This window comes from Diadema setosum, chromosome 18 (assembly GCF_964275005.1).
Source record: "Diadema setosum chromosome 18, eeDiaSeto1, whole genome shotgun sequence".
Lineage (NCBI taxonomy): Eukaryota > Metazoa > Echinodermata > Echinoidea > Diadematoida > Diadematidae > Diadema > Diadema setosum.
Genome location: NC_092702.1, coordinates 14,913,345 through 14,941,044, shown reverse-complemented (window position 1 = coordinate 14,941,044; position 27,700 = coordinate 14,913,345). Strand labels below are relative to the sequence as shown.

General features: G+C 38.3%; 1 protein-coding gene across 2 annotated transcripts; it reads left to right on the top strand.

Moving 5' to 3' along the window:
• LOC140241722 (protein Skeletor, isoforms B/C-like) lies at nucleotides 1-27,700 on the top strand. 2 transcript variants are annotated; one of them, XM_072321471.1, is made up of 15 exons: nucleotides 1-193; nucleotides 6,437-6,583; nucleotides 7,757-7,829; nucleotides 9,573-9,681; nucleotides 10,231-10,402; nucleotides 12,202-12,277; nucleotides 13,372-13,567; nucleotides 13,967-14,263; nucleotides 14,852-14,996; nucleotides 18,126-18,239; nucleotides 18,893-19,078; nucleotides 19,420-19,613; nucleotides 20,644-20,674; nucleotides 26,601-26,767; nucleotides 27,459-27,700. In XM_072321471.1, exons 1-15 carry the CDS (start codon nucleotides 133-135, stop codon nucleotides 27,573-27,575), a joined length of 2,085 nt encoding a protein of 694 aa, XP_072177572.1. In that variant the 5' UTR covers nucleotides 1-132; the 3' UTR covers nucleotides 27,576-27,700. The 2 variants fall into 2 exon arrangements, with proteins under 2 accessions (XP_072177572.1, XP_072177571.1); XM_072321470.1 differs by having other exon boundaries at nucleotides 13,946-14,263.

The window sequence follows — 27,700 nt, the reverse complement described above, 5'->3', positions numbered from 1 at the left end:
TGAAACGGCTCAATGCACATGATAATCTGCACATAGACGAAGCGTCACAAGAATTGGTTTTACCAACTGCATACACGTACACGTATAGTGGCATCCTTGCTTCACTATCGAAAGCGCAGATCACCGAGTAAGATGGCGTGGCTTCAGCGTGTCCCTGTTTGGCTACACTTGTTCCTCTATCTTTATCTACAAGGTGAGTTCCAAAATGGCACTGGCGTGACTGGGGTTATTTCTTAGTAAGGTATTTTTTTTTTTCAGTGTAACCATGATCTTGTTCACTGAGAAATCTGAAGCGTCGTCATGATATCTTTGTCGGGATGCTGCAGCTTTCAGCTATTATCGTTGAATATTTTTCGACTCCAGTAAAACCACTCCGTTTGGAAATTCGTTATTGCACATACGTGAAACAAAATACTGCAATCTACGTGCCGATATTTTCTTGATATAAGAGACATACAAACTTAAACTAGACTGATCTACTCATCAATCACGCATGCTCACATGACATAATATGAGCATGACAGCCTAGAACGTAATCAAAATATGAACTGCCTCTAGTTGTTGTTGTCATGCACTGAGCAACGACTGCAGTGGCGGTTGGTTTATGCCAAGGTGCGTTCTAATCATGCTAATTAGTACTATAATCATTTTAGGATTTCTTGTGTTTATGCATGCATATGTGTTTGTGGGTGTGTGTGTGTGTGTGCTAGTACGTACAAAGATTTAGATAATACGTGTGCTTAAACGCGCATATAGCCTTTCTACTGTATATAGCAAGCTCTTGATGCATACAAAGTACTGTCCAACACAACAGTTTCACCGACGTAACATAGAAAAGCAACGGGTTAGGAGGCTTTAATCATGTAGTTAGGACAGATTTCCAGTGCCACACACTTTTGTAGACTTTCTCTGTTGTTTGTTTGATTGTTATGGTAAACGTGCAATGCAAAAGGACTGATCTTTCCGTCAACGCTTGAACAACGCTTCCGGAAAATTGGATGCATGATGATGCAAACATGCATTCATAAAGTTAAAACGGAAAACCACAAGGCAAGGTTACCCTGTCAAACAAAATAATAATCACCCTACAGGTGCAGAACAAAATCCTTCCAAAATTGTTTCTTTTGATATGAGACCGAATACCAATACTCAGTAATTGACAGACCATGCTAAAAGGATTTAGGGTCCTTCCGTTCAAACTAATGCCAATATGAAATTTGTCTTCAAATGTACACGCAGATTGACAATATAAATGAAATTTGTAGCAAAAGACATCGCTTGATGAGACAACTGCACTTAAGCTCGTGACGTCAGGTACATAGATCTACACCGATACAAGGAAAATATACAGAGAGAATTTCACAAAATGTCACTTCTTTTTTGAAAAGTATGCTTTATATCTACTTTCTACTGACATATTAATGCGTTAAGGTAATTTCTCTGTTTTCTGTAAGAGGCATGTCAAGTACTCTTTCATTATGCAAAAATAGAAAAATGAATATATTCCCTTTATTGTTGTCCGTATGTGTTGTAGTCTTCTTATCCTGCGATAGTTGCATTATTTGAACTACAATGTATAAAAAGTCATAACATTTGAAAATGTTGGTCAGATTCTCCTCGAACTTTGCTAAAGTGTTCTACTAATTTGTATTTCGTCAATTCACATTTCATGTATAATGGTATCATTCTCCTTTAGGAGGGAAGCACTGTATGAGCATACGGACAATATAGCAGACCTATACGTACACAGTCGTGTTTTTTTCCCTCGTATGCATGTTATGGATGGCTATCTGCACCTTTGGAAGATAATATGTCAGTATTATATAGTTACGTATGCTTTTGTCTATGTTTTCTTATTCAGTATTTAAAGAAATCTTATTTCTCCTCCTCTCTCTTTGTTTCTTTCTTTTTAATCTCTCCATGTATTGCAGAAAATGTTGTTTCACTTTCATAAGTACAATACAATGCTTGAGCATTATGTATTGAGTTTCAAGTACACTGTATCACTCACATGCTCTCTCTCTCTCTCTCTCTCTCTCTCACGCACACCCACACGCACACACAGAGGCACACATACACATATATATCACTGTGTTTTTCATGCAGCGGAGAAAGACCGCGAGTCCTTTATACTCATGTTATACATCACCACAATCAAAACATTTCTTTGTCATACAGTGATTTGCTTGTTTAGACTAGTCAGGATGTCAAAAGATTTGAAATATTATATTCATCATTAGATAAAGACGTTAAAAAATAGTGCATTGTCAATAGGTCCCTACTTACCACAGACACATTTTTACTGCCCAAAAGCCACGTAAAGTCAAAAGTTTATTATACCCTAGATTCGGTACTTAAAAATATCGAGTAATAAAAATGTTTTCAAATGAATTGCAATGAGCAAGGATGATGAAATACAGCCTCACCATAAGAATGCATGAGTTGGGGCTCAAGGAAGCAGAACAAAAGAAGGCGTGCACAGATTTTATACAGGCGGTATTGTATGGAATTACAATGCTACATTTCTTAAATATGGGAGTCTCCTATGTCATCAACATTGTTCAGTGAAATTTGTTTAGGTTTTCAGAGTAAAATTAGAAATAAACCCACCTTTAAGTTTGGAGAAAATGTTCTAGATATTGTAGATGATTACGTGTACCTTGGGGTAAATTTCAATTACAATATCAGCTTTAAAAAAGCAATCTCAAAACAAGTGAGCCAGGCAAAAAGAGCGATGTTCAGCGTACTGAGTAAGGTCAAGAGATTAAATTTGCCACTTGATATTGCTTGCGATCTATTTGATAAACTGGTAGTCCCAATTGCTTTGTATGGGAGCGAGGTATGGGGATTTGAGAACATAATGCACAAAGAAGTACATTGTACTTTATAGGAAATTTTACGGAATATTTTCAGAGTTCATAAATCCACAGCGAGTTGTATTGTTTATGGTGAGACTGGTCGTTATAAACTATGAAAACTGGTAGAAAGTAGACTGATAAGTTTTTGTTGTAGAATTTTAACTGGAAAACAAACGAAATTGTCGTGTGTGTTGTAATTGATTAACATTTTACATCATGATTTAAACAACTCTTTCCATTCTTAATGGATCACGAAAATTAGAAGCATTTTAGACAACTGTGGGTTGGGGAACATTTGGTCACAACAGGAGGTAATAAGTCCTAAATGGCTAATTCCCGCTCTAGAGCTACGCCAAAATTATATGATCATTCAAGACTGACACAGCGAGATTTTTGCAAATAACCAATGTGTAATTTACATGATTTTTAAAGACAACCTTACTTTAGAGCCTTATCTTAGACAACTTAATGATAAAGATCGAACGCATCTCTGTAAATTCAGATGTGGCAATCATTATTTACCCTGTACCAAGGGTCGTTATGAAGGTATTCCTAGACAGAATAGATTATGTAATCTTTGTAACCTGGGTAAGATTGGTGACGAATTTCACTATTCATTTGAATGTTCTTATTTTATGCTAGACAGAAGCAAATACAGTTGTATATTCCCTCTCAGTTTGCCAAACGTCCAAATGCTTTAAAAATGAATAGTTTATTCAATATCTCAAATGCCAAATTACTGTCAAAACTTGCCAAGTTTGCTCATATTATTATGTCAAAGTTTAGTAGATGAGTTCATATGTAAATATATATATATTTTTCTTTTCTTTTCAAGTCGTTTATCATACTTATCATCATTAATATTATTCAAGTTATATCTGTTCTGATTTGCAAGTGTGATGAAAAAGCGAATTGATAGTTACAGTATTTAATATAGTTTCATCTTTCCGATACATTTTGCCATCTTGTTATAACTGTTAGCTTGTTGTATTACATTTACTCATATTCTTTTTTTTTCATGTATTTATGCTTGTATGTATGTATGATAGACATGTATATAGAATGTATGTTCTCATACTCCGAAAGGGGTCGACAGAATAAAGTTCAAGTTCAAGAGTATTGGTTTCTCTGCTCAAGGACCATAGTAAATTCTACAAATCTACATGGGTTTGTCGATTCATTTACTATGTCATGTGATATTATGGAATGCCCATTTAAGCAATAAGTATACTGAGAGACACTCTCAATTCAACATTCTTTTTTTTTTTTAAGAGAGAGTAGTGCTAACAGTTTGGAAGGATATCCTGGGTGATGTCCGGTACAAGTTTCGTCCATCAGTTTCGAGAGTGCTGTGACGTCTGTCGCATATACGCGTTTTTATCATTAAAGAGCCTGACCATGTAGTACCACTAGCATAATCACTATAGATCATAGATCACATTATCTGCAATACCAGACTATTCCTAGTTTGAAAATGTTCATATCACATCGGAAATAGATATTTCTGTGGCAGTTTATCTATCTCAAATACAGTCATAAGAACTGTCATTGGTAACCTTCTGTTTTGGATGCACTATATCTTTGAACCAGTGTTTTGACCCCTGGGCGCCACTCCTTGGGGGCGCCGAAAACGAAAAAACGGAAAAAAAAGGAAGAAGAAAAAGAAAAAAAAAAGAAGAAGAAGAAGAAGAAGAAGAAGGGAAAAAAAAAACCCTCGCCCGGACGGGGGGGGGGGGGGGGGGGGGGAGAAAACCAAATCAAACAAGATAAAAACAAAAATGACAATGTTAATTGTGTTCACATAAGAATTCCATGTTTTGTAAGCTGAAATTTAGGCTCGCTCGCTGCGCTCGCTCGACAAAATGTATAGAAAAGAAGATAAGAACAAAACGTGATGATAACGCGGACAAAATGACAATGTTTATTGTGTTCACACATGCCATTGTTAGAATGCAAAATGTTACACGGAGCAGCGGCTGCAATTTTATTTCTTTCGTTCTGAAGCGATCGCCTACTGGATCAAACGAGGGCACCAAAGGTGTCGAACATTACGGGGGGGGGGGGGGCGCAAAAAAAAATCAGACAAGATAAGAACAAAACGTAATGATGACGCGGAAATATACAAATTTCGGGGGCTCACTCGCGCGTAATAATTTAGAGTATTTTTTTTCAAGTCCTCAGTTTGTTGGTATAAATCGTTATCCATAAGGCCGTCACTATATCTTGATTAGAATTGTAAGATTTAATAAGCAAAAAATGGCAAGAATTCCACGTTTTGTAAGCTGAAATACAGAAATTTTCGGCTCGCTCGCTGCGCACGCTCGCCAAAATTGATCAAAAAAGAAGATAAGAACAAAACGTGATGATGGCGCGGAAATCATACGAATTTCGGCTCACTCGTGCGTACTAATTTGGCATATTTTTTCAACTCCTCAGTTTGTTGGTATAAATCGTTATCTGTAAGGCCATCACAATATCTTGATTAGAATTGTAAGATTTAATAAGCAAAAAATGACAAGAATTCCATGTATTGTAAGCTAAAATACAAAAGTCTTCGGCTCGCTCGCTGCGCTCGCTCGCCGCAATTTATCAAAAAAAAAAAAAAAAAAGAAAGAAGAAGATAAGAACCAAACGTAATAATGACGCGAAATATACAAAAATTGTTACATTTAAATCACCCTCAAAAGACCCCTTTTAGGTGCTTGAAAAAGCATATGTGGACCTCTTTTTCTAAAATTCCCTACCGGGATGGAGTTGGGGTTGAACACTTTTTCAGAAATTAGGGGCGCAATTTTCGCGCTTGCCCAGGGCGCCGTTTTCCCTAGATACGCCACTGCTTCCAAGGTGATATTAATGAAACAAAAAAGCTACAAAATCTGTATTTCTGGGTATACGAATGTCATTCAAATCCAAGCTATATTGGTATACAACCTTTCAAATCTTTATCAAGTTCATGCAGCTGGTAAAATAATAGTCAGCACACAGTATAGCCATGTTTTGGGGGGAATTTTGAACTCATTTTATAAGAAAAAAGCTGACTCACAATTTGTGTGTGTTTTGTTTTGCTTTTTTGTTTTTGTTTTGTTTTGAGTTTATAGCTGAAATTATATACGCCTACATACAGTGTATCAAATTCCTATCCACCCACTCAAACCTCGGAGTCATTTGTATACTGCCGGAAGCTATACATGCTCGTTTTTTTTTTTGAAATGAGAATGTCCTTAGTATGGCAGCAACTGAGAATGCAATCTCATCATCTATTCAATGAGCCATTTGACGTGCTCATTCAAGGCGCTTGCAAAGTTAGCATTTTAACGTCTACATTGAAAATGAGCAGGAAATTGAATGCGGCATCATTGTTCTTAAATAGGGTTTTCCCACATACCTGTTTTTTTTTTTTTGTTTTTCATCATGGCAGACTGCCCGAACAATACGTGTATGCACGCTTGTGGGTATGTGTGTGCAATACACGCATAATCATGTCAACACTTCGTGGTGCATTTCACTCCAAATATCTGATCACTAAAATGCTTTTCCTCATAAAACAATCTCCTCCTTTCTTTCTCTGATCGACACAGCTGCTGGACAGGTCAGCGGGCAATACAATGGGAAATTGGTCGCGTCATTCGGAACGTCAAACGCGCACGCCGTGACTGGTACCGTCTACGCTATCGACAACAATAGACTGCGCATCATCGGGTTTTCCTATGACGGTACTGCTCCGGGTGAGCGCTCCTCCATCACCAATTACAATCATCATTTATTATTATCATTTTGCAATGTATTAAAGTGTTCATGGCAAAGGCAGCGGAGTGTGCTCTATATCATACATCACACTTAACTGGTATTGTAGACTGCTCGCGCAGCACACAAGTGCTCAGAATGCATGATGAGTTCTCTGAAGGCCGCCGCGGTAAAGTGATACACCACTTCAGATGATGGGGGTAGTCATGAATAATGCTGTATATACAATATACATTAAGGTGTTACTGAGTCAATATGCACAGTATGTATTATAATATATATCAATCGACAGATGAACAGTACACGTAATTCATCATAAGTGATAAGTGCAGTGCATATCATATGGTAAATTTGAATTCTATCCATCTACTCCATTTAGAAGTTGCGTTTCTATACAGTACGTGTATTTAGAGAGAAGATCATTTATTTCATTTCGCGTAGATTGGCATTATGAAAATGATTTAAATACATGTCATACCCTAATGCTCCGGAAACTGGACATCCCGTAACTCAGAGTTAGGCTATTTCTTGTAACAAGCCAGTTCGGGGTTAGCTCATGCACAGATTTGTACAAATGACCTTTCTTCTTTCTCAGTTAATTAGCCACTCCACTAGTCTTCAAGCAACAAAATGCATTAGCAAACATAAATTCAAAAAAAAAAAAACCAAACAAACAAAATGCATTAGCTTGCCAAACGCAACAATTTATGGAATTCATTAGTCATGTGCAAACAAAGGATGAACTCGCCGAGACCACGTGACCAGAATGACCAATCAATAGTATTATTAACACTTTGGAAAGCATCCACTTCATTATTTTGCATTGAATGTAATGACAATCACTTTTATTTGATATTGCCAAATACTGCTTTTGCTGTCAGGTGGATGTGGTGGCAAGCACCACTTATAAGGATTACTTGAATATGTATACATCACAGATGCTTATCTCAGTGAATTTAAAAACCAACATGCTCTGCTGGTACAGTAATGACCTTTTTCTGCTCATGCTCAAAGTGGAACCCCGAACTGTCTTATTCTGATGAACGTGATGAAAGTAAATCGTATTTATATTCAGGTAGCACGACGCCGTAGAAGGACACAAAGTCAAACTTCTCTACCTTTGCTTTTGATATTACCTATGTGTTTGTATATAGATGCTTTTCTGTGGGGAGGAAGGACCGGGATCCCCTCCGATCAAGGATTCATCATCCCGGACGAAACAGGAAGGTTCGTCATTCTCCCTGATGCTATGTATCTGCCGTTTTATAAGTTATGGGCATTATTTACCATTTGCAGATGAAACAAAAACCCAGCTTCAGTGTTTCAATTAAGTTCTAAAATGTGAGTTAGGGATAGAAACAACCAGTGTTAAAAAGAGTCAATCAATATGATCAATGTTAAGTATGGTATTATGCAAAATGTGAACAATAGTTATAAAAACTTTGTTTCTAGACTAAACCGTCTACAGTTATAGTTAAGTGAGAAAAATAGTGATATCTCCTTATATTTTGGCGTTATTGCAAAATTGTTATATGGTAGGATTTTTTATGATACAATTGACCTACACATATGCATCAAATGTGATAACTCGAACACTTTTTAAATCACTGCTGTCAACGGTAAACAGTGCCTTTCAAACTCCACTCTGTGCTCAAAGTGAATTCGATATAGACTAAAAAACGGTGAAAATTTCATTAAAAGTCATCTAAGCAACAACAAAAAAACAACAACAAAAAACCCACTTTTTTTTTGAACGAAATATAGTTATAAAAGTCACTATACCCCATGGGCGACTTTGATGTGATGGTCATGGTGCCGTAATCTAACAAGTCTTCCATTAATATGCACACACACACACACACACACACACACACACACACACACGCACACCTTTCACATGAAATGACACATGATACATAGAACCTGTTATATCCTTGGCATCATTATTTTTTTGTTATGACTTTCATGGGGAATAGGTCATAGTAATGTTGATAAATTGACATCCAAAGACACAATTTTTAACATAGATGGATTGATCATCGCCCATTCTTATCTGTATGTGGCTACAACAGCCAATCAGTGATGCGTGAAAAATACAAATCTGTAGAATTAGCCTGTTGTACTCTTGCTTTTGTTCCTTTTATTCTTATGAATGACACACTCAATTGAACAAAGTTATTGAGTATGCACACTGTTGAAATCTAACAGTGTTGAAATCTAACAGGTAAATTATAAACTAAAAATGTACAGTAATAAAAAATAATGTACTTCCTTTTCTTTTTTGTCATAGTTATCTAATTTCTTACTGGCAATTTACTTGATTTTGTCCATAGTGTATTCAGGTCAAAGTGGAAGTTTAAAGAGCACTAAAAATTCTGCTTTTTGTTTGCACAGTGATCCAAGTGAATCACGAAAAAAAAAAAAAAGATCACCAAATCTGTTTAGAAGCTTCAAATGTATTGCATTTAGCAGGGAATTGCGCATAAGAAAGTACTGTTGTCAAAAGTGAAGCTTTAATTAGTTCAATGATTATATAGGCCTACATGTCATATTTTGAGAACCTTTGAGCACCAATTCAACTTTTTGTTTTCATGCTTGCGAGCCAGTGTTAGACTTGCGAGGCATTTTGTTGTGCAGCATCACCTAAGTAATCTTGTATGCGTGGTGGTGATAAATACCACTGCATCTTGGAGTCATAATCTTTTTGAAATGCATTCTAATTCCAAGATCGATTTTGATGAAACGGTCTTACGGATTCGTTTGATTGATTGATTTATTTTTCTTCACGGATTTTATTTCAGGCTAACATGATTAATACTTGGAGTGCAATTTCTCCCATTATGCTGTGACAATGAGTCAACTGTGCACAAATTTTATATACAAACCTATTGGCAAGTACTTAATGTTGTTCGCAGAGGGATAGGAACGCTCAATTATTATTCATGTTTTTCATGTGTCCTTTCAATACAGCCTGGTCAAACTTGGTCCCTATGACAACAGGGATATTGACGTGCAGATGCCGGCGGGTCAGACGGTGTCAGACTTGGCGTGGCTTTCGGTTTGGTGTAGGAGATTTGCGGTGGGTAAAATGTACTGTGGTCAATAGGATCAGGAGGCGGTATAGTGTTTAGTAAAATATAAATATACCCTCTACACGTTGTCATGAAAATAATGATAAGCCTATATAGTTTAAGCGCACCAAGGTCCTGATAACGTTTCAGTTAGTGATGTAGCGCCATACCGCAGAGACGGAAATCATGAGAAATTCTTGTTTTATCGGCTGCAAATTGTTCGAGAATTTTTCGTTTTACAAACATTGAACTAATAAAACAAGCAAACACTCATAAACGATGATAGCACATTGCTAAACACTTAGATTGTAAGATGAAGACCCGGAATTAAGAGAGGCAGAAGTGAGGATCTCGTCATCGGAAATTTCCGGCCTGAAAATGAGAGCATGTTCCATTGAGCGTGTTGCATACAATGTTCCCATACATTTCGTTTGTGACTTTGGTATAAATGTTATGTTGAAGCACGGACAGTAAAATGTGATTATTCCAGGGGATATGATTTCACATTTCTATTTTTTTTTATTATAACTCACGCGTTTCGCATCATTTCATTACAGGTGGACTTCGCTCACGTGTCCTTCCCAGCCAATTTCGTTCCTCCCTCGGAGTACAACCTGGGCCCCCTTGGATACTCGCCTCGAGTCCACAATGTGTACGCCTCTAGTGTCACCATTCTCAATCCAAAACAGATCAGATTCAAAAACCTGTACTACGACGGATATGGACCACGTAAGCCGAAAGTGAATGTGTGTTTGAATGAAATATTATTATGTCTCCCTTTCCCTTATAGTGTATTGGATTGTGCAGGCGTATAATTGGTACCTAATGAGATTGCGTGCTTGCGTGTTAAAGGGACATTCTAGACGATTTTCATAATTTCACATCATGTAGTACATAAATCGACAACTCAATGTATAGATTTGTGGAATTTATTGTGGTTCTTGAGCAGAGAAACAATAGTTTGAAAAACCTTAAACAAATTACACTGAACAAGGATGATGACATAGGAGGTTCACATATTTCAGAAATGTAGCAGTGTAATTCCATTACAATACCGCTTCCTTGCGAGTTCACCTGTGTATAATCTATGCATGCCTTTTTCTTTTGTTCTGCTTCCTTGAGCCCCAACTCATGCATTCTTATGGTGACTCTGCCATGTCATCATCCTTGTTCATTGCAATTTGTTCTAAATTTTGAAAATATTCTTATTCTTCATCCCAATTATCACAAATTCTGAAACTCTGTAAAAAGTTTTACTAATCTATAGTTGTTCAAATGTAAAAATCTGAAAATCATCCGGAGGTCTCCTTTAACCTTCAGTTTATGCGTGGTCCTACCATTTGTTCTCGCTGCTGTCAAAAGACGGGTATAATTACACTTGCCACTTATCCTACATCAAGGATTTGTAAAGTGGTGTACCCATCGAGGTTTCGAATCATCGGAGATCAATTGAGAATGCGATATTGATTCCACAGTTAGGTCAAGTAAATTATATCAAAGTCAAATAAATGGGGATAGAAGGGATTCGCGATAATAATATTATTCGCATTTAGAGATTAAGCTTATTTTTATTCATTACACAGAATAGTTATACTATATAGTAGTATGCTTTATGCTTGCAAATTTGCTGGAATGATGACGTCATGCCGACGAAAGTTTTACATTGACTTGCCAGCAAAAATGTCTTCATGTTTTGTCTTTCGGGACAAGAAGTAAGAAAAGCAGAGAAAAGGATGTTGCACCTATTGTACCATGATCTTACTGTTCAGGAATAATCTAGCAATAAAAAAAAAAAAATCTTGAATGAAAATGGATGTGGTTGCAACCTTACAATTTATTGTTCGTCAAAAACATAACTTGAGTATTTCACGCAGAACTTTTGTCATAAACAATGTGATGACATCGACATTACTGATTACAGGGAAAGTGATGAAGCATCACAATGTGGACCATAACACAGTCACTAATGCCACACACACACACACACACACAAAAAAAAAAATGGTCTTTCTTACGGGGTACTTTTAGGACTTAGGAAAGGTAGATACTGAACCAATGATTAGAAACAAAGAAACAAAGCCAAGTGACTTTAAGTTGTGCTTCACAGTATTGCACTGCTAAATCCATTATTCTTTTAGGATAAAATTTAGGTTAGAATTTGCATCCATGCGTTTATCATAGATTTCATATGAAAAATAATTAACATCAAAATCAATCAGTCAAACAAACAAACCAACCAACAAAAAAGCGAGTAATTGCCTACTTTAGTGATACACTACTTTAGTGAGCACTTATTTTTTGTGATCTCCAAAATAGCGGTCTCGAGATTTGTGATGTAGCGATTGCGGAGTAATTAATTGTTTAAAACTTTTTCGGAAAATTTGGACCTGGGTACCCGTGAAGATAGAACCTCGGCTACCTAATATTGGCATTACTACGGATTATATAATTTCTTGCATTTTGTTTTCTTTCTCTCTCTCTCTCTCTCTCTCTTTTTTTTTTTTTTTTTTTTTTTTTTTGCGTTTCAGGTGCGTACTTCTGGGCGGGGCCAGGAGGAACGCCAAGCAACGCCAATGGTATCATTGTTCCAGATGAAACAGGAAGGTAAAAATTATTATAGCCGCATTTTGTCATGTCACGTATTTTTCAATCTGCTGTAGAGCTATGAGAATAAACCAGTTATATCCCCACGACTGGGAAATAGCCGCAGTATAGTTAGAACTTACCATGTTAAGAACACTTGAAAAAATACACTTGGTAAATAGAAAAACAGCTCTTAGCTGACCAGGGCTATCCGTCCCATGAGTGGAGAATAAATAAATAAAATAAAATGAATAAATATCTAGAGACCCAGCACAGAGCGACAAAAGTCACAAATTGGCGAAAGCTTTATCAATATTACTCGCGGAGACAGCATCACGCAAAATTCATCCCAGCAAGAAAACATCACTTTGCTTGTCTTTGTAGTGCTTATACTGCTTCTATTGTCATTGCCATTAAAGACTGGTGAAAAGCTCTCAAGTATTCTTGTGATTACAATTAACAACAACGACGACAGCAACAAAATACCACATAGTCGACATAATTGTGATTACAATAATTGGTTTTGTGATTACAATAATTGTTTCCTGTTCTTGGCAGAGACATATAAATGAAATCACTACACTGAGAACCTCCTTATAACCAAACATTATTATGTCGTTGCATGTAGGCCTATACGTACATGTAGATAATATGTTTGCATACATAATATGTATGCAAACACCGATGGAGAGAGATATCTATATATTATATACATATATATATATATTATATATATGATATATATATATATTATAATATATAAGATTATATATATATATATACATATATATATATATATATATATATATATAGAGAGAGAGAGAGAGAGAGAGAGAGAGTGTGTGTGTGTGTGTGTGTGCGTGTGTGTGTTGTGTGTGTGTGTGTCATTAATAAAGTATCATTGAAAAACAAAAAAAAAAGTGTGTGTGAAGATAGATAAACATTGAACAACATCATAATACCAATACGTTGTTTCATGGATGTACAGTATGATTACGGGACTACCATCAGTGTCGAACTTAATAACGTTATTGGGTGGGTGGGGAGATCTGTTGATAGGGCCTACATAATAATGAAATCCTAAATGTCGATGTTTCCTCGTCCGATTTCTGCAGCAAAGCAGTGCTGGGACAGTACTCCGATGCCACGTTGACCATAACTCTGCCAGACGCGGTGACAGTGTTCGACATCGGTCACATTGGCCTGTGGTGTGTCCTGGCAAACCAAGACTTCGGTCATCTCGACATCCCAGCCCAAAACCAGCTGAATATTCCTCCAGAACCGCTGGCGCAACCCATGCCGAGACCAACGGTATTTCAAACGAAAAAAAAAATAATCAAAAGTGTTTACACGTTTATTCGCAGTATATCGTATGCCTTTAACGTGGAGGTATAGCACAAACGTTCATACAGCTTTTAATAGATAGCGTGTAAATTTTCATGAAAAATGAGGATGCGAAAAAAATCTGAATAATTCCAGTAAGAGAGAGCGCACCTTTCTTGTTTTCATCCTCTTGCTTGTTTACTTATGTATTGATATTTTATCTCCTCTTGTCTATCGATTCATTTTATTTATAGACTTATTGAGTTATAAATTTATTCTGCATACTTGATGACACTATTAGTTAGTTGACGAATTAGCCACATCATGATATTTGGTCATTTAATTTTTGTCTTGTTTTCTTCTCAGACTCCGAGTGTTTCTTCTCAGACTCTGAGTGTTTCTTCTCAGACTCGGAGTGTTTCTCCGCAAACCCAACCCATGGATGAATTCCCCAACTGTGAGACACTCTCTCCTGGTAACTTGCAAGTGAGATGGAAGATCAACGGGACCGACATCACCATCAGACTCAGCAGCCGGAACTCTCCAGGCGAGTACGCTGCGTTCGGCGTCAGCGGTTCGGCCACGGGTACGAGGATGGTTGGCGGGGACGTGACTGTAGCGTACGTCGAGGGAGAGACGGGGCAAGCCCGTGTGGTGGATTACTACCTCTCGGCATATGCACAGGTGACAAGTTTGATCATAATGTACGCCCGCGCACTCATTCGAGGATGCCCTTCGCGTGTAGACATGTTTTACTTAAAGATCAGGAGTTTCATGTAAAAATACAACGAAACTAAATAGACACACACATGATCATACGTCTGTCTTTCTGGATGACTCAGTTAGTATTTTGTTTGCTTAGCTTTGCAGTGGGGGAGGGGCCAAGGAACTGCCAAGATCGTTGCTGTTTTTTAATTCATTCAAATAGGAACATTCAGGTACAAATACACGAGATGACTGACAGCGACAAACATTCTAAATAACATGAATTAGATTTCAACGGATGTGGGATACAAAACATTTAGCTTTTGTTGGCATGAATTCATCGACTTTTTGTTGCTTTGTTGCTTACTTGCTTTAATGATTGCTTTAATAATAACTCCAAAGAAACATGACGTACAATATACTTGTGAATACTGATTTTCTAGATGAAGCATGCTTCTACAGGCACTGAATGAATGGAAATGTGCCAGTCAAAATAAATGACGGATTTGTATCAGCATTCTTTTCAAATGCCTTAATCATGATCGTACTCCTTGACTCTTTAAACAGTGTACTCCTCAAAATGGCGCCGGAGCGTGCCCCGACCTGATAGCCGCCGGTGCCGGGTCGGCTACTGATGATGTCACGTTATTATCGTCAGTGACCGTTGACGGAATCACGCACATCACGTACACGAGGCCGCTGGCAGCTCAGGGTAAGTATGGTTTGCACGAATAGATTTCAGCAGCCATTACGGACTTCATCCATGGTATTGTCGGTTCCACTAATTTCTCCAGGCCGATCGCTTAACTGAGGCCGCCGCGACGCCACGTTATCACTCACACCGCCCATCTGTGTACGGAACTTACGATATCACAACCCATGCATGACCCTATTTCATTAAAAAAAGTTCATTATGATAACAACTCTTGCTGAAATGGCAATTGTCATGGTAACGACAAGAATCTAGCTTCCTGATTTGCTGTCGCCATGGAAAGTTGCTATTCCAGCAAGAGTTGCTATCCTAATATCTGCTACGAAATGGTGCCTGATCTTGGTGACAGTCTCCACTCAAAAATGCATGTATATAATATCCTCAAAGAATGTGTCTGGTAAGATGGTGGCAGTCTGTGGTGGGAAATGCATGTATATCCTCAAAGAGTGTGTCTGGTAAGATGGCGGCACCCTGGCTTCATTTGTTTGTACAGCGTGAATGGGTCTACGAGATATCCAGATGCCTCTTGTAGAGATCAATGATCAGTTCTCATAGCTCGATCCTCACAAGTCTGGGGTGATTTGATTGGAAAGAAAATAAATTCCTCTGTTAGGCTTCATGAGAAAAAGGAAAGTTCTGTATAATAATTGCAAAGGTCCGTGAGCTAGGAGAGATAAGTCGACTTTATGATTTCACCGTCTTTGTATGAGTTTAAGAAATGACGGATCCAGGGAGGACTGCAACAGGCGCACGCCCCCCCCCCTTTATTTTTTTTTTGTTGAAACAAAAGAAATAAAAAGAAAAAAATGGGGGAGGGGTGCGTGCGCCCCCCTTTAATTTTGTAAACGCGCCCCCTCTTTACGGAATTCCTGGATCCGCCCCTGGTTTACAGTAAGAGCTACCAAAATTTCTGTATTGATTTCTTTGAAAACACAAGGAATTTTATACAATTCGATGACTCTTTTTTTGTCCGATTAAAATTTACAGGGTTTTTATTTATTTTTCTCAAATCAAGGTAGGTAGAGACGAAGATTTCTTTTCGCTGTCTCGCATCAACATGCATGATAAGTATGTATATTTTATGTAGTGAAATACTTGCAATATGGGTTAGAAATGATCTCAACATAAAAGGTATTAATGTTTGTGGCCGTGAAATTCTTATCAGCGCTTATGCCGACGACACTACGTTCTTTTTGAAAAATCCAAATTCTTTTTTTAGGTTGTTACAAATATTGGACCAATTTAGAATTTTTTCAGGTTTAGCAATCAACCGTAATAAGAGTGAGATTGTGGCTCTTGGCTATTATAAAGCATATCCACCAGATATAAACAACTCCGGTTTTAGTTTTTCTAGTGGACCATTTAAGTTACTCGGAATCACATTCACTACAACTTTAAATGACATGTTTGAGTTGAATTATATACCCAAGAAAAGAAAATTATTGGAAATTTTGAAAATTTGGTCGAGAAGATATTTAACACCCATCGGGAAAATTGTTATATTAAAATCTTTGGCTCTTTCTCAATTAATTTTTTTTGTTTTCGGTATTACCTTCTCCACCAGCACAATTTATAAAAGAAATAGAACAAATAGTATTTTCTTTTATCTGGGATGATAAACCCGATAAAATCAGTCGGACCACAATAATTGGAGATTACTGTCAGGGAGGTTTAAAGATGTTTCATTTTTCATCTGTAATTTCAGGACTTAAAATCACTTGGGTGAAAAGATTATTAAATGATCAAAATAGAGGAAAGTGGAAATGTTTCTTTGAATATTATTTAGAAAACTTAGGGCACAATATGATTTGGTATTGTAATATGGCCGGAACAGAAAACAAAATCAATTTGATACAAAGTAGTTTTATACGTGAAATTCTTAGGGCTTGGTGTGATTATACCTTTTCCCCCAAGTTATCTGTAGAACAAGTGAAAAACCAAGTAATATGGTTTAATTCATTAATTCGTATAAATAATGAGATTGTATTTAAGAAAATGATGTTTCAAAGGAGTGTAATAAAGATTAAACAATTATTGAGTGATGATGGTTTATCTTTTTTAAATTTTGAACAGTTTCGCAATAAATACGGTGTTTGTTGTAATTTTTTAGAATATTTTTCAGTTATTCATGCAATCCTCTTAGAATGGAAAAAATATATTGAAGAGAAATCAGTATATGATAATGAAATAAAGACGCAACAAGAAGAAGCAATATATAATTTGTTTAAAAGAATTAAGATATGTCGATATATACATCGAATATTATGTGAGAGGATATTTCAACCACCTAAATCAGAAAGGAAATGGGAAGAAATTTTTAATCAAAACTTAGACTGGACTAAAATATATAATGTTCCTTTTACATCTACTTTAAATCAAAGACTTCGTTATTTTCAGTACAAAATTTTACATAGAAATATTGGTGTTAACAAATTACTTTTTGCAATGGGGCTATCTGACACACACCTCTGTACGTTTTGTTCGAGCTCCACAGAAACAATCGCACATCTATTTTGGGAATGTGACGTTACCCAAAGATTTATCGCTCAAATACAAGAAATTATGTTACAGAATAAAATTCAAATTACTAAAAGTTCCTTTATACTTGGTTCGACAGAAAATCCAAAATGTTACAACGTGGTTTATTTGTACGCAAAATACTTCATATTTTCTGTCAAAAATAAAAAGAAATCGTTACATTTTAGCCAATTTTGTAAATTCTTAAAACAAGCAAAGAAAATAGACAAATATATGTCTGAGAAAACCAAAGGTTTTGTATCTAATATCAATTGGAATCGTATTTATATTGTTTAACTGTTTCGCATTTACCTGTCAAATTTCGATCATCTCTCTTTATGTACTGCATGTGACATTATTTTATTTTGTACCTGAATGTTTATATGAATAAATTTTCTTTGTGAAAAAAAAAAATGCATGATAAGTCTGAGGTCGCTTTGGTTCGACGTTGAAACTTATCATCTTTCCATACTTTATACATAATTGACTGAACTTTCTACCATTATGTCAAAACTATTTTAAGTTGGATTGTTTTGATATTAAATAAGTTTGCAACTATACATGTAGTTTCATGATATTCACGATTTTGCTGTCTTTTCTTCATGTCGTCAGACTCTACTTACGACAAACCCATCTTGACTAATGGTCCAACGTTCGTCATATGGGCCCTAGGACCTATCAATGCAGATGGACGAGTGGCGTACCATAATCAAAAAAGATCTCCACGTAAGTCCCCTCCATCATTTCATTCCATTCTGTTATGAAAGTGGTTTCTTATGAGTTGCTTTAAAAAAGTGTTTCAAAGGCCTGTTATATATCAACGCAGGGCTAAATTCGCATGGGTTTCAGTTTCATGTCTCGAAGTGTCAATCGACGTTTTGATCGGGGCATGCCCCCATTCTTTCAAAGCAAAGCCGAGCGTGATGTATCAGAATATCATTGTTCATTACCTATAATGCCCAATCACATTCAAAATTTTCGCGCCAACTATAATTATCGCCTGTGAGTTTTAGGTATGTGCTTCATGTCCTGCTAAAATGCACACATGTGTTACCGCAATTGCCGTTTCGATGGGGGATTTCTGAAAACTCCAAAGACTTCGGACAGGACCTTGAAAGGCAAAACGTCTGTTACATCCATTGTAACAAATATTAATCAGAAGTCAAGTAGTAAATACGTCTATTGCTGGTAAACCTAATACATCAATTCAAAATTGCTTGCTCTTGAATTTTGACAGAATTTCATGATTCCAGACCATCAAACCAAACCATGTAGACCTACCTGATATTTCAAGTCGTGTGGAGTACGATGGTGAATAGAGCAATGATTCTAGATTGGATTGTATGTATTTAGTGTGTCCGTTTCATATTCTTACTCAGGTGAATCGAATCTCCAAATCGAGTTTGGTCGTGCCAGCTCCACCTGTGAGGACTTGAACGCGGGGAGGACCACACCTCCAATGTCCGATGGATGGGAAATTGAGAGCCTTGTTGCTCTTGAAGATACCACTTTTACCGTCGAAATGGGTCTTTCTGGAGGAGAAAAGGGTTACGAAGCTATTACAGGTATTCTTGTGGTTTATCGAGTCTTCGTCTTGTTTCGCAAATAACCTTTGGGATGACTTTTATGATCCTTTAGCGACCTCCATCTCAACCTCTGCTTGTTTCATTATTCTTTCAGACTTAGAGTAAAGAATAATTTCATGAGTGATGCAAATCGCACCACTGTTTCAGCATATCGTACATGCATAAATGATCATCTTCTGCCCCGCAATGAATTTCAGAGGCAAGGTTGACACCTAGTAACTGACATTTATTTTCAAACAGGTTTTTAAAACGTTATAAGACTTTTTCTTAGTCAGGAACAGGATTTTACGTTCCCATATTTGAAAACTGAAAACCCACAGGTCAAGTCGGCTGGGGCATCGCCTGGTTCATCGATGACCTCCTCATCCCGGAACTGACGGTAAAGAGGGGTAGCACCTACACCTTCCTCGTACGTGGTGGCGACGACCCCTCCGTCAATGCTAACTACCATCCTTTCTACATCACCGACGACCCCAACGGCGGTTTCGAACAGCTCATCAACGATAATACGGGGGTATATAGCCAGGTTTCGTGATTATACATTTTAATGATACTGTGTACAACTACATGCCATTCCTCCTCCCCTCCTATTGCTACTACTACACAACAACAACAGCAACAACGGAAACAACTATACTACTGCTACCACAACTACTACTTCTACTACTACTACTACTACTACTACTACTTCTACTACTACTACTACTACTACTACTACACTACTACTACTCCTACTATACTGCTACTACTACTACTACTACTACTACTACTACTACTACTACTACTACTACTATACTACTACACCACTATATACTACTACTACTATACTACTACATGTATTACTACAAGGGTTGTACTGCAATATACTGCTTTAACTATACTACTGCTGCTATTACTACTACTACTGCTACCGCTACTACTACTACTACTGCTCCTGCTACACTATACTACTACTATTACGATGACGACTATTTCTACTACTACTACTACTACTATACACTACTACTACTACTACTACCATACACTGCTGCTACTACTACTACTACTACTACTCTTGCTATTTACTGCTGCTACTAGTGATAATGACGAAAGTTACAGTGGCGATCATGGCAATGATGAAAATAAAATTTACCTTGACAGCACCTCCTGTTTAAGCACTATTCTCTCACGACGTCTCAATATTCAACATCCATGAGTTTAGAAGGACATTACAAAGAGAAAGAGGAGGATGAAGAAGAAGAAGAAGGAAGTGAAGAAGATGAAAATGAAGACAAAGAAGAAGATAAAAATGAAGACGAAGAACAAGAAGGAGAAAGAAAAAACGAGATCATTTGCATTAATCAGCCATGATACAATGCGAAGATGAAAAGGAAGAAAACGAAGATGGAGATGAAGACGAGAAACTAGAAGAAGAAACACAGGAAGAGCATTTGCAGTATAATTAGCAAATATCCTTCAGTCAATCTTGCTCCTCCTCATACCATAACATTTGTAGTGACATTTTGACTTTTTTTTTGTCTTTTTTTGTCTTTGTTTACATGCAGGTTGTTTCGACAATCTTTGCAGGTCCAGAAGGTGAGATGTTTATATCAGCGTGAATTTGCAATTTTGTTGCCTTTAAACAGAGCCTATGTTTAGATGGACCTATAGTGACGTATAGATGGACCTATAGATGGACCTATAGTGACCTATAGTAAAGATTTTATTGAAATCACAACCACGAAAAATAACAACAACAACAATAACACATAAACATACTGTTGGGCAAACACTTAGAAATACATGTATTGACAGAGAACATAATTATACATTATGAGATATGTGTACATAATGAAGCAGCTGTAGATTTACGTATTTGGTGGTTCACTCACAGGATCATCAAGCATATTTTAGTTTTCACGCTTTTCCTGAACACATGTCTTCTAAGTTTACAAGTTTAAGATTTTTTTCTTTGTCGTGCATGTTGTGTATGTATATCTAAGTGTAGAGTGAAGGGCACTCTGCAAACCAGGCTCTTTTTAGACCGGGGGCCCAGGAGGTTTATTCAACCGAAAAGCGGACAAGCAACTGACCTCATAGGAAGTTTACATGGACCCTGGACATCACAAAAATGCATTGCTGCCGGGTCTCATCGTTGGCCTTCCCGCCAAAATCACGCAATGTATGACATCACTTCCGGTTGGCCCTTTTCCCAAATTTTTAAGACAGTTTGAGTTGAAGGATCATTATTAAGATGTCAGTTTCGGCATCTAAGAGTATCCTAGATATATTTTATTTGGTATCCAACTATTTTGGAGTATGTATTTACCATCTATTTGCCCATTTTCTATGTGGTGATGCTCCTGAGGGTGAATATAATCATGGCAATCATTGTCGACGTCGCACTTTTAGAGAAAATGACTCCTAGATTTTGATCACTTTCGAGAAGATAGTTGTCAATACTCTCTATAAATATCTCAATCTTGTCTAACGGTTGTAAAAAGCTATATCCAGCCCTTCTTGTGATTTGAGATAAGTCTAGTCCGTTCAAACATTAAAAAGTATAACCCTTCCACCATTTAGGGTAGCGCCCTCTGTGGTCCGAACCTCTGCAACACAAAAACTAAACTTTGAAACAAAGCATTATTGCACGCATGTTGGAGATTAATGTTCGTATAATGCGCACAAAAAATTTTATATCTCGTCAGAGTATTATGATGTTCTTCACTTAGACCCCGTTTACAGTGCGAGGCTCGGCCGAGTCCAGCCCCGCTTCAGTGTAAACGCGCAAAAGGCCAAATGCGAGGCCAAAATTGGCCTCGCATTTGGCCTCGCTCTGGAGGTGGTCTCGGCCGCGGCCGAGCCCGGCCTTTTCTTGGTGTAAACGCAAACTGGGCCAAATGCGCGGCCAATTGCGCGGCCAGTTTTAGTCTGGCTTCCAAACCCTCTGCCTGTATCTTTCGCTGTTCAGGATATTAACCCCCTCAACGTCGAAAACTAGTATAGTTTGTCCTGCAAAGGATTTTTTCCTTCGGCAAAGGCCTTTGCCCGAACGGCGACTTCGTCGCCACGGAATTCAGTCGGCAAAGGGTCTGAAAACCAGACAATACCAAATTGCGTTAGTTTACAAGCAGAGCGCCACTACGACCAAATAATGAAAGGTTTGAATCGAAAGCGCGGCCGAGCCCAGCAGTGTAAACGGACAAAATTGCGAGGCTCGGCCGCGCAATTGAGGCCGGGCTCGGCCGCGGCCGAGCCGCGGCCGAGCCCGGCCTCGCACTGTAAACGGGGTCCAAAAGCTTCTAGATAATTTATGGAAGAGAGTACAGGAACTAGGCAATATCTAAATCTTGTACATGGGGAAACAGTATTTGCATCATTATGACTTAGACCCCGTTTACAGAGCGAGGCTCGGCCGCGACCGAGCCGCGGCCGAGCCCAGCCCCGCTTCAGTGTAAACGCGCAAAAGGCCAAATGCGAGGCCAAAATTGGCCTCGCATTTGGCCTCGCTCTGGAGGTGGTCTCGGCCGCGGCCGAGCCGCGGCCGAACCCTGCCTCTTCTTGGTGTAAACGCAAACTGGGCCAAATGCGCGGCCAATTGCGCGGCCAATTTTAGTCTGGCTTCCAAACCCTCTGCCTGTATCTTTCGCTATTCAGGATATTAACCCCCTCAACATCGAAAACTAGTATAGTTTAAGGTGGTTTTGTCCTGCAAAGGATTTTTCTCCTTCGGCAAAGGCCTTTGCCCGAACGGCGACTTCGTCGCCACGGAATTCATTTGGCAAAGGGTCTGAAAACCAGACAATACCAAATTGCGTTTGTTTACAAGCAGAGCGCCACTACGACAAAATATTGAAAGGTTTGAATCAAAAGCGCGGCCGAGCCCAGCAGTGTAAACGGACAAAATTGCGAGGCTCGGCCGCGCAATTGAGGCCGGATTCGGCCGTGGCCGAGCCGCGGCCGAGCCCGGCCCCGCACTGTAAAACGGGGTCCAAGAGTCAAACTAAATTCGCAATATTTCGGGACACAACCTTTAGAATGTCTTCGTCATCACTGACGCTTCCATCACTCTCATCGCTTTCATCACTCTCATCGCTTTGCTCACTCCATGTCCCTTCGGATTCCTCATCGTCTCAGTTTGCATTATCTGAAGGACTGAACGATGAGCCTTCGAGAGATGAGGGGACTGCACTTCCTTGGTAACAGTCTGGCTCAAAGTGCTTCTGGGTAGATTTCCACCCATTGTCTACAAGACTGCCGTGCTGGCTCTCTTCCACATTCTGGCGACATACTGTGCTCTTGGATGTGATTTTTAAGTGTTGTGGCACAGAGAGGAAGAGAATTAGTAAATAGCAGATGATTTTATTCAGTCTTGCAAGGGGCAGTACCTTTGTCACCTCCACTGCTCATTCGCTTGAAGACATTGTATAATATCTGGCATCATTTATTTCCGATGTTGCAAAGCCATACAGTGGGCAGATGAAGAATGTGGCAGCTCGAGTATCTACTTCCTCGTTTGAGAGAGACTGGAAAGATTTGATGTGTGTTGCACTATTTTCCATCTTTTGATAAGGTTTTACTTTCTCTTTCCTGGAGAAACGTGAAGTGAAATCGCAACCTGTCGGGGAGACCAATATGTGCATCGGTAATGTCAGGTTGCTTCTCTTCGAGAACTGCTGCAATTTTTGAGACATCAACTTACCTTTTGTTTTTGCCCGAACCAAAGTCTATAATTATTTTTCCTTCATCCGACCTGGCACAGTACAGCAAGATGATGAAGACGTCTATGTCACTGGACCTAACGAAGATAATGCCCTCTTATTTGCATATTAGCTTCTACATGATGGCCTTGCAAGTGTCTCGGCATATCTGCTAACAGTAACTGTTGGTCGTTGGTATTCCTCAGTTCTACACAGCTTGCGCCATGAGAAACACACCACATTTTCTATCCAATAACCTGTCCATACTGGGGCTTCCTCCATTCCTACATGATATATCTTGCAAACTGTTCCTTGACTGAAGAACTCTCGAGTAAATCCTTGCCTCTATAGCGCTGAACCTGATCTGTCCCAGTAATGAAGAATTCATTTGAAATAGAACATTGCAGGTTTCGATCAGGAACGTCTCTGGCTCCTTCAGCTGCGTGCACTCTGTGTACTGTTGTTTTAGATCTCTGCGTTTTCTGAGGCAAAGTTTAACATTTTGATTCTGGGAACTGACTTCAGGAACCTGGAACTGTCAGCTGCACATTCATCTTGAAACTCAGTCCGTCTTTTCTACCCTCGTTCAAGTGTTGTTAGGAGAAATTGCCTCGTTGTCTCACTGGCCACGTTCCTCGATGAGATATTGATGAACTCAGAAGGACCATCATAGACAAAGGGGTTGTATGTGTTTTTGCCTTTTCCATCGCGGCCACATTCATATTGTGTGCCGAGTTCGGTCATATTCACCCTCAATGGTACCATTACAAAAAAAAAAAAAAAAAAAAAAGAAGAAGAAGAATTATATGGTTGTCCATACTCTTATCTATTGAGATACCAAAAATTAATAATTTAGTACACTCTAAGATGATCATACAGACATGTTATTGATGATGCTTCTATGGAGTCTGTCTCAAAATTTGGAGAAAATGGCCAAATGCCACAAAAAGAACATGTTGGTGTTTTTTTTTACGTTGCAAATTTGATTTGATCAAGATCAAGTGACCATATTTCCAGCATGCTGTTAAATTTGCAACGGTGCCATTGAGGGTGAATATGTACACGGCACACCATACAATTTCGCCGCAATTGAAAAGGCATTGCTCTCTAGATTTCTTGAATCATCAGATGAGGCGGTTAGATATGTTGCAACTATGTGATATCTGCCAACGAGAAGAGCAGGGAAAGGTCTCAAGACGTAGAGGAAGACGCTGCACTGGGTGAACTTTGTGCGAAATACGAGAGCTTCTTCAAAGACAAGTGAGACAACGAGGCAATTTCTCCTAACAACACTCGAACGAGGGCAGAAAAGACGGACTGAGTTTCAAGATGAATGTGCAGCTGCCAGTTCCAGGTTTCTGAAGCCAGTTCCCAGAATCAAAATGTTAAACTTTGTTTCAGAAAACGCAAAGAGGTCTAAAACAGCAGTAAAAAAGAGTACACGCAACTGAGGGAGCCAGAGACCGTTTCGGACGTATGCTAGCTGTTGCAGCTGAATCAAGTGATACAATCGATCTTAAGCACATTATTAGCTACCCTCTCACTAAAGTACCTCTTTAGCTGGCCCATCAAGTAATGGGGACACCCCTGAAGACTGAGAAAGCAGCTTTGACAAGGCTGCTTAATGGGACTGTACAGTACTGGTTGAGGTGATAATTCAGGTTTATAACATTCCTAAGTGAGAAAATGAGGAACCTTTTATGAAAAATGAAAGAGCATGTAATTTTAAAAAGGATTCAACGTTTATTTGATGAAAATTGGTTTTCAAATGGCTGAGATATCCAAAAAAAAGTCATAATGATGCAAATACTGTTTGCCCATGCACAAGATTAAGATATTGCCTAGTTCCTGTACTCTCTTCCATAAATCTAGAAGCTTTAAGTGAAGAACATTATAATATTCTGACGAGATATACAAATTTTTGTGCGCATTACGAACATGTGTCCAATAATGCTTTGTTTCAAAGTTTATTTTTTGTGTTGCAAAGGTTCAGATCACAGAGGGCGCTACCCTAAATGGTGGAAGGGTTATACTTTTTAATGTTTGAACAGACTAGACTTATCTCAAATCACAAAAAGGGCTGGATATAGATTTTTACAACCGTTAGACAAGATTGAGATATTTATAGAGAGTATTAACAACTATCTTTTAGAAAGTGATCAAAATCTAGGTGTCATTTTCTCTAAAACAGCGACGTCGACAATGATTGCCATGAATATATTCACCATCAGGTGCATCACCACATAAAAAATTGGCAAATAGATGCTAAATACATACTCCAAAATAGTTGGATACCAAATAAAATATATCTAGGACACTCTTAGAAGCCGAAACTGACACATTAATAATGATCATTCAACTCAAACTGTCTCAAAAGTTTGGGAAAAGGGCCAACCGGAAGTGACGTCATACATTGCGTGATTTTGGCGGGAAGGCCAACGATGAGACCCGGCAGCAATGCATTTTTGTGATGTCCAGGGTCCATGTAAACTTCCTATGAGGTCAGTTGCTTGTCCGCTTTTCGGTTGAATAAACCTCCTGGGCCCCCGGTCTATTTTCCTTGAGCAATGTGCTCACCCGGCTCTCACCTTTATCTGTTTGTTTGTTTTTAATAGAAGAAATGAATGAAAATACATACCGTGTGCTCAGTAAAACAAGGAAAAATACTCTTTAAATTCTTTAGGGTTTTTTTTTTTTCCGGAGCTATTCTTGCTGTTACCTACTTGACATTTTGATCTTTTCGTGTGTGGACTCATTACCATGTGGCAGTAATCATAAATAAGGCACTTTGTTCTGTTCTTCTTTCAATATACGTACCGTAGAGGGCCCACTCTGCCAGTGGATGAACACACCCACTACGGGAAACGCCGATGACTACAGTTCATTCGGAGCGTATCGTTCCACGCTCGTGAAGAACTGCCAGCCCGGCGAACCTGGGAAATTGGTTTGGAAAGTGGCCATGGATACGCCGGACCTTGTCTATTACCAAGTAGGTTACATTCTACTGTTGCATCATGACGGTATGAGCAGACTTTTACTGTTTGTACGAAAAATACAATGTAAACATACCCCGCCTTCTTTCCTTCATCACATTGTACAAATGTTTAGGATGATTTTTTTTTTTTTTTTTTTTTTTTTTTATAATGAGTATCTCGGCATTGTCTAAACGCATGATGAATAGCAGAATAGAATTACCATAATTCTCCTTTACATTGTGTAAAGACAATGAAGAAAATCAGTTGTTAACAACTGATGTTTATGTATGTGTATGGCACCGACAATTTATGTATACATATAGGCCCACCCTACAATGAAAATACAGGAACCAATAAAACAAATCAAACCAAAGTCAAAATCAAAGAATTGAGATTGTGTATTTTCTAACTGAATAGTTTGCCTCATTTACTTGTACAATGAACGGGCTGGAATGAAAGATTTTAAAGCCTAGTCCTGTACGGGGTCCTCTATAACAAATTTATACTATTGCACATCTCTCAGAAATCAATCAGGCTACATTTGTCAATCCACGACACCTTCAGAACTATCGTCTCCCACTAAAGGACGGTCTCTGATAAAATTTCTCTGGAAACGTGATTGATGAAGATGAAAGAAATCGAAGTTTCAACAGTCAAAAATTCACTTTTGTCATTTGGTCTTTGTATACTCTTTCTTGATTTCAGTGTTACACCCACCGTTTTCTGGGCTGGAAAATTCACGTGACCGGTAGAGCTTCTCCGGTTTCCGCTTCCATATGCAGCATTATCATTCTCTCCATCCTGTCCTTAATCAACATGTAATTGCCTCGTCCAACATACATTTTATATCATTCCACTTTCATTTTGGACCATGTGCCTTTTTATGTCTTATCATAATTCATCTGATGTACACTCTTTAACCTGACATTTTCAGGTCCCCGCCTTAC

What these genes read in the sequence shown, in the direction of transcription:
- LOC140241722 (XM_072321470.1), top strand. Translation starts at nt 133, where the DNA reads ATGGCGTGGCTTCAGCGTGTCCCTGTTTGGCTACACTTGTTCCTCTAT. An exon ending in GTTCCAGATGAAACAGGAAG is followed by an intron (nt 12,278 to 13,371) that starts GTAAAAATTATT and finishes CGATTTCTGCAG; the next exon opens with CAAAGCAGTGCTGGGACAGT. An exon ending in AATCTTTGCAGGTCCAGAAG is followed by an intron (nt 20,675 to 26,600) that starts GTGAGATGTTTA and finishes TACGTACCGTAG; the next exon opens with AGGGCCCACTCTGCCAGTGG.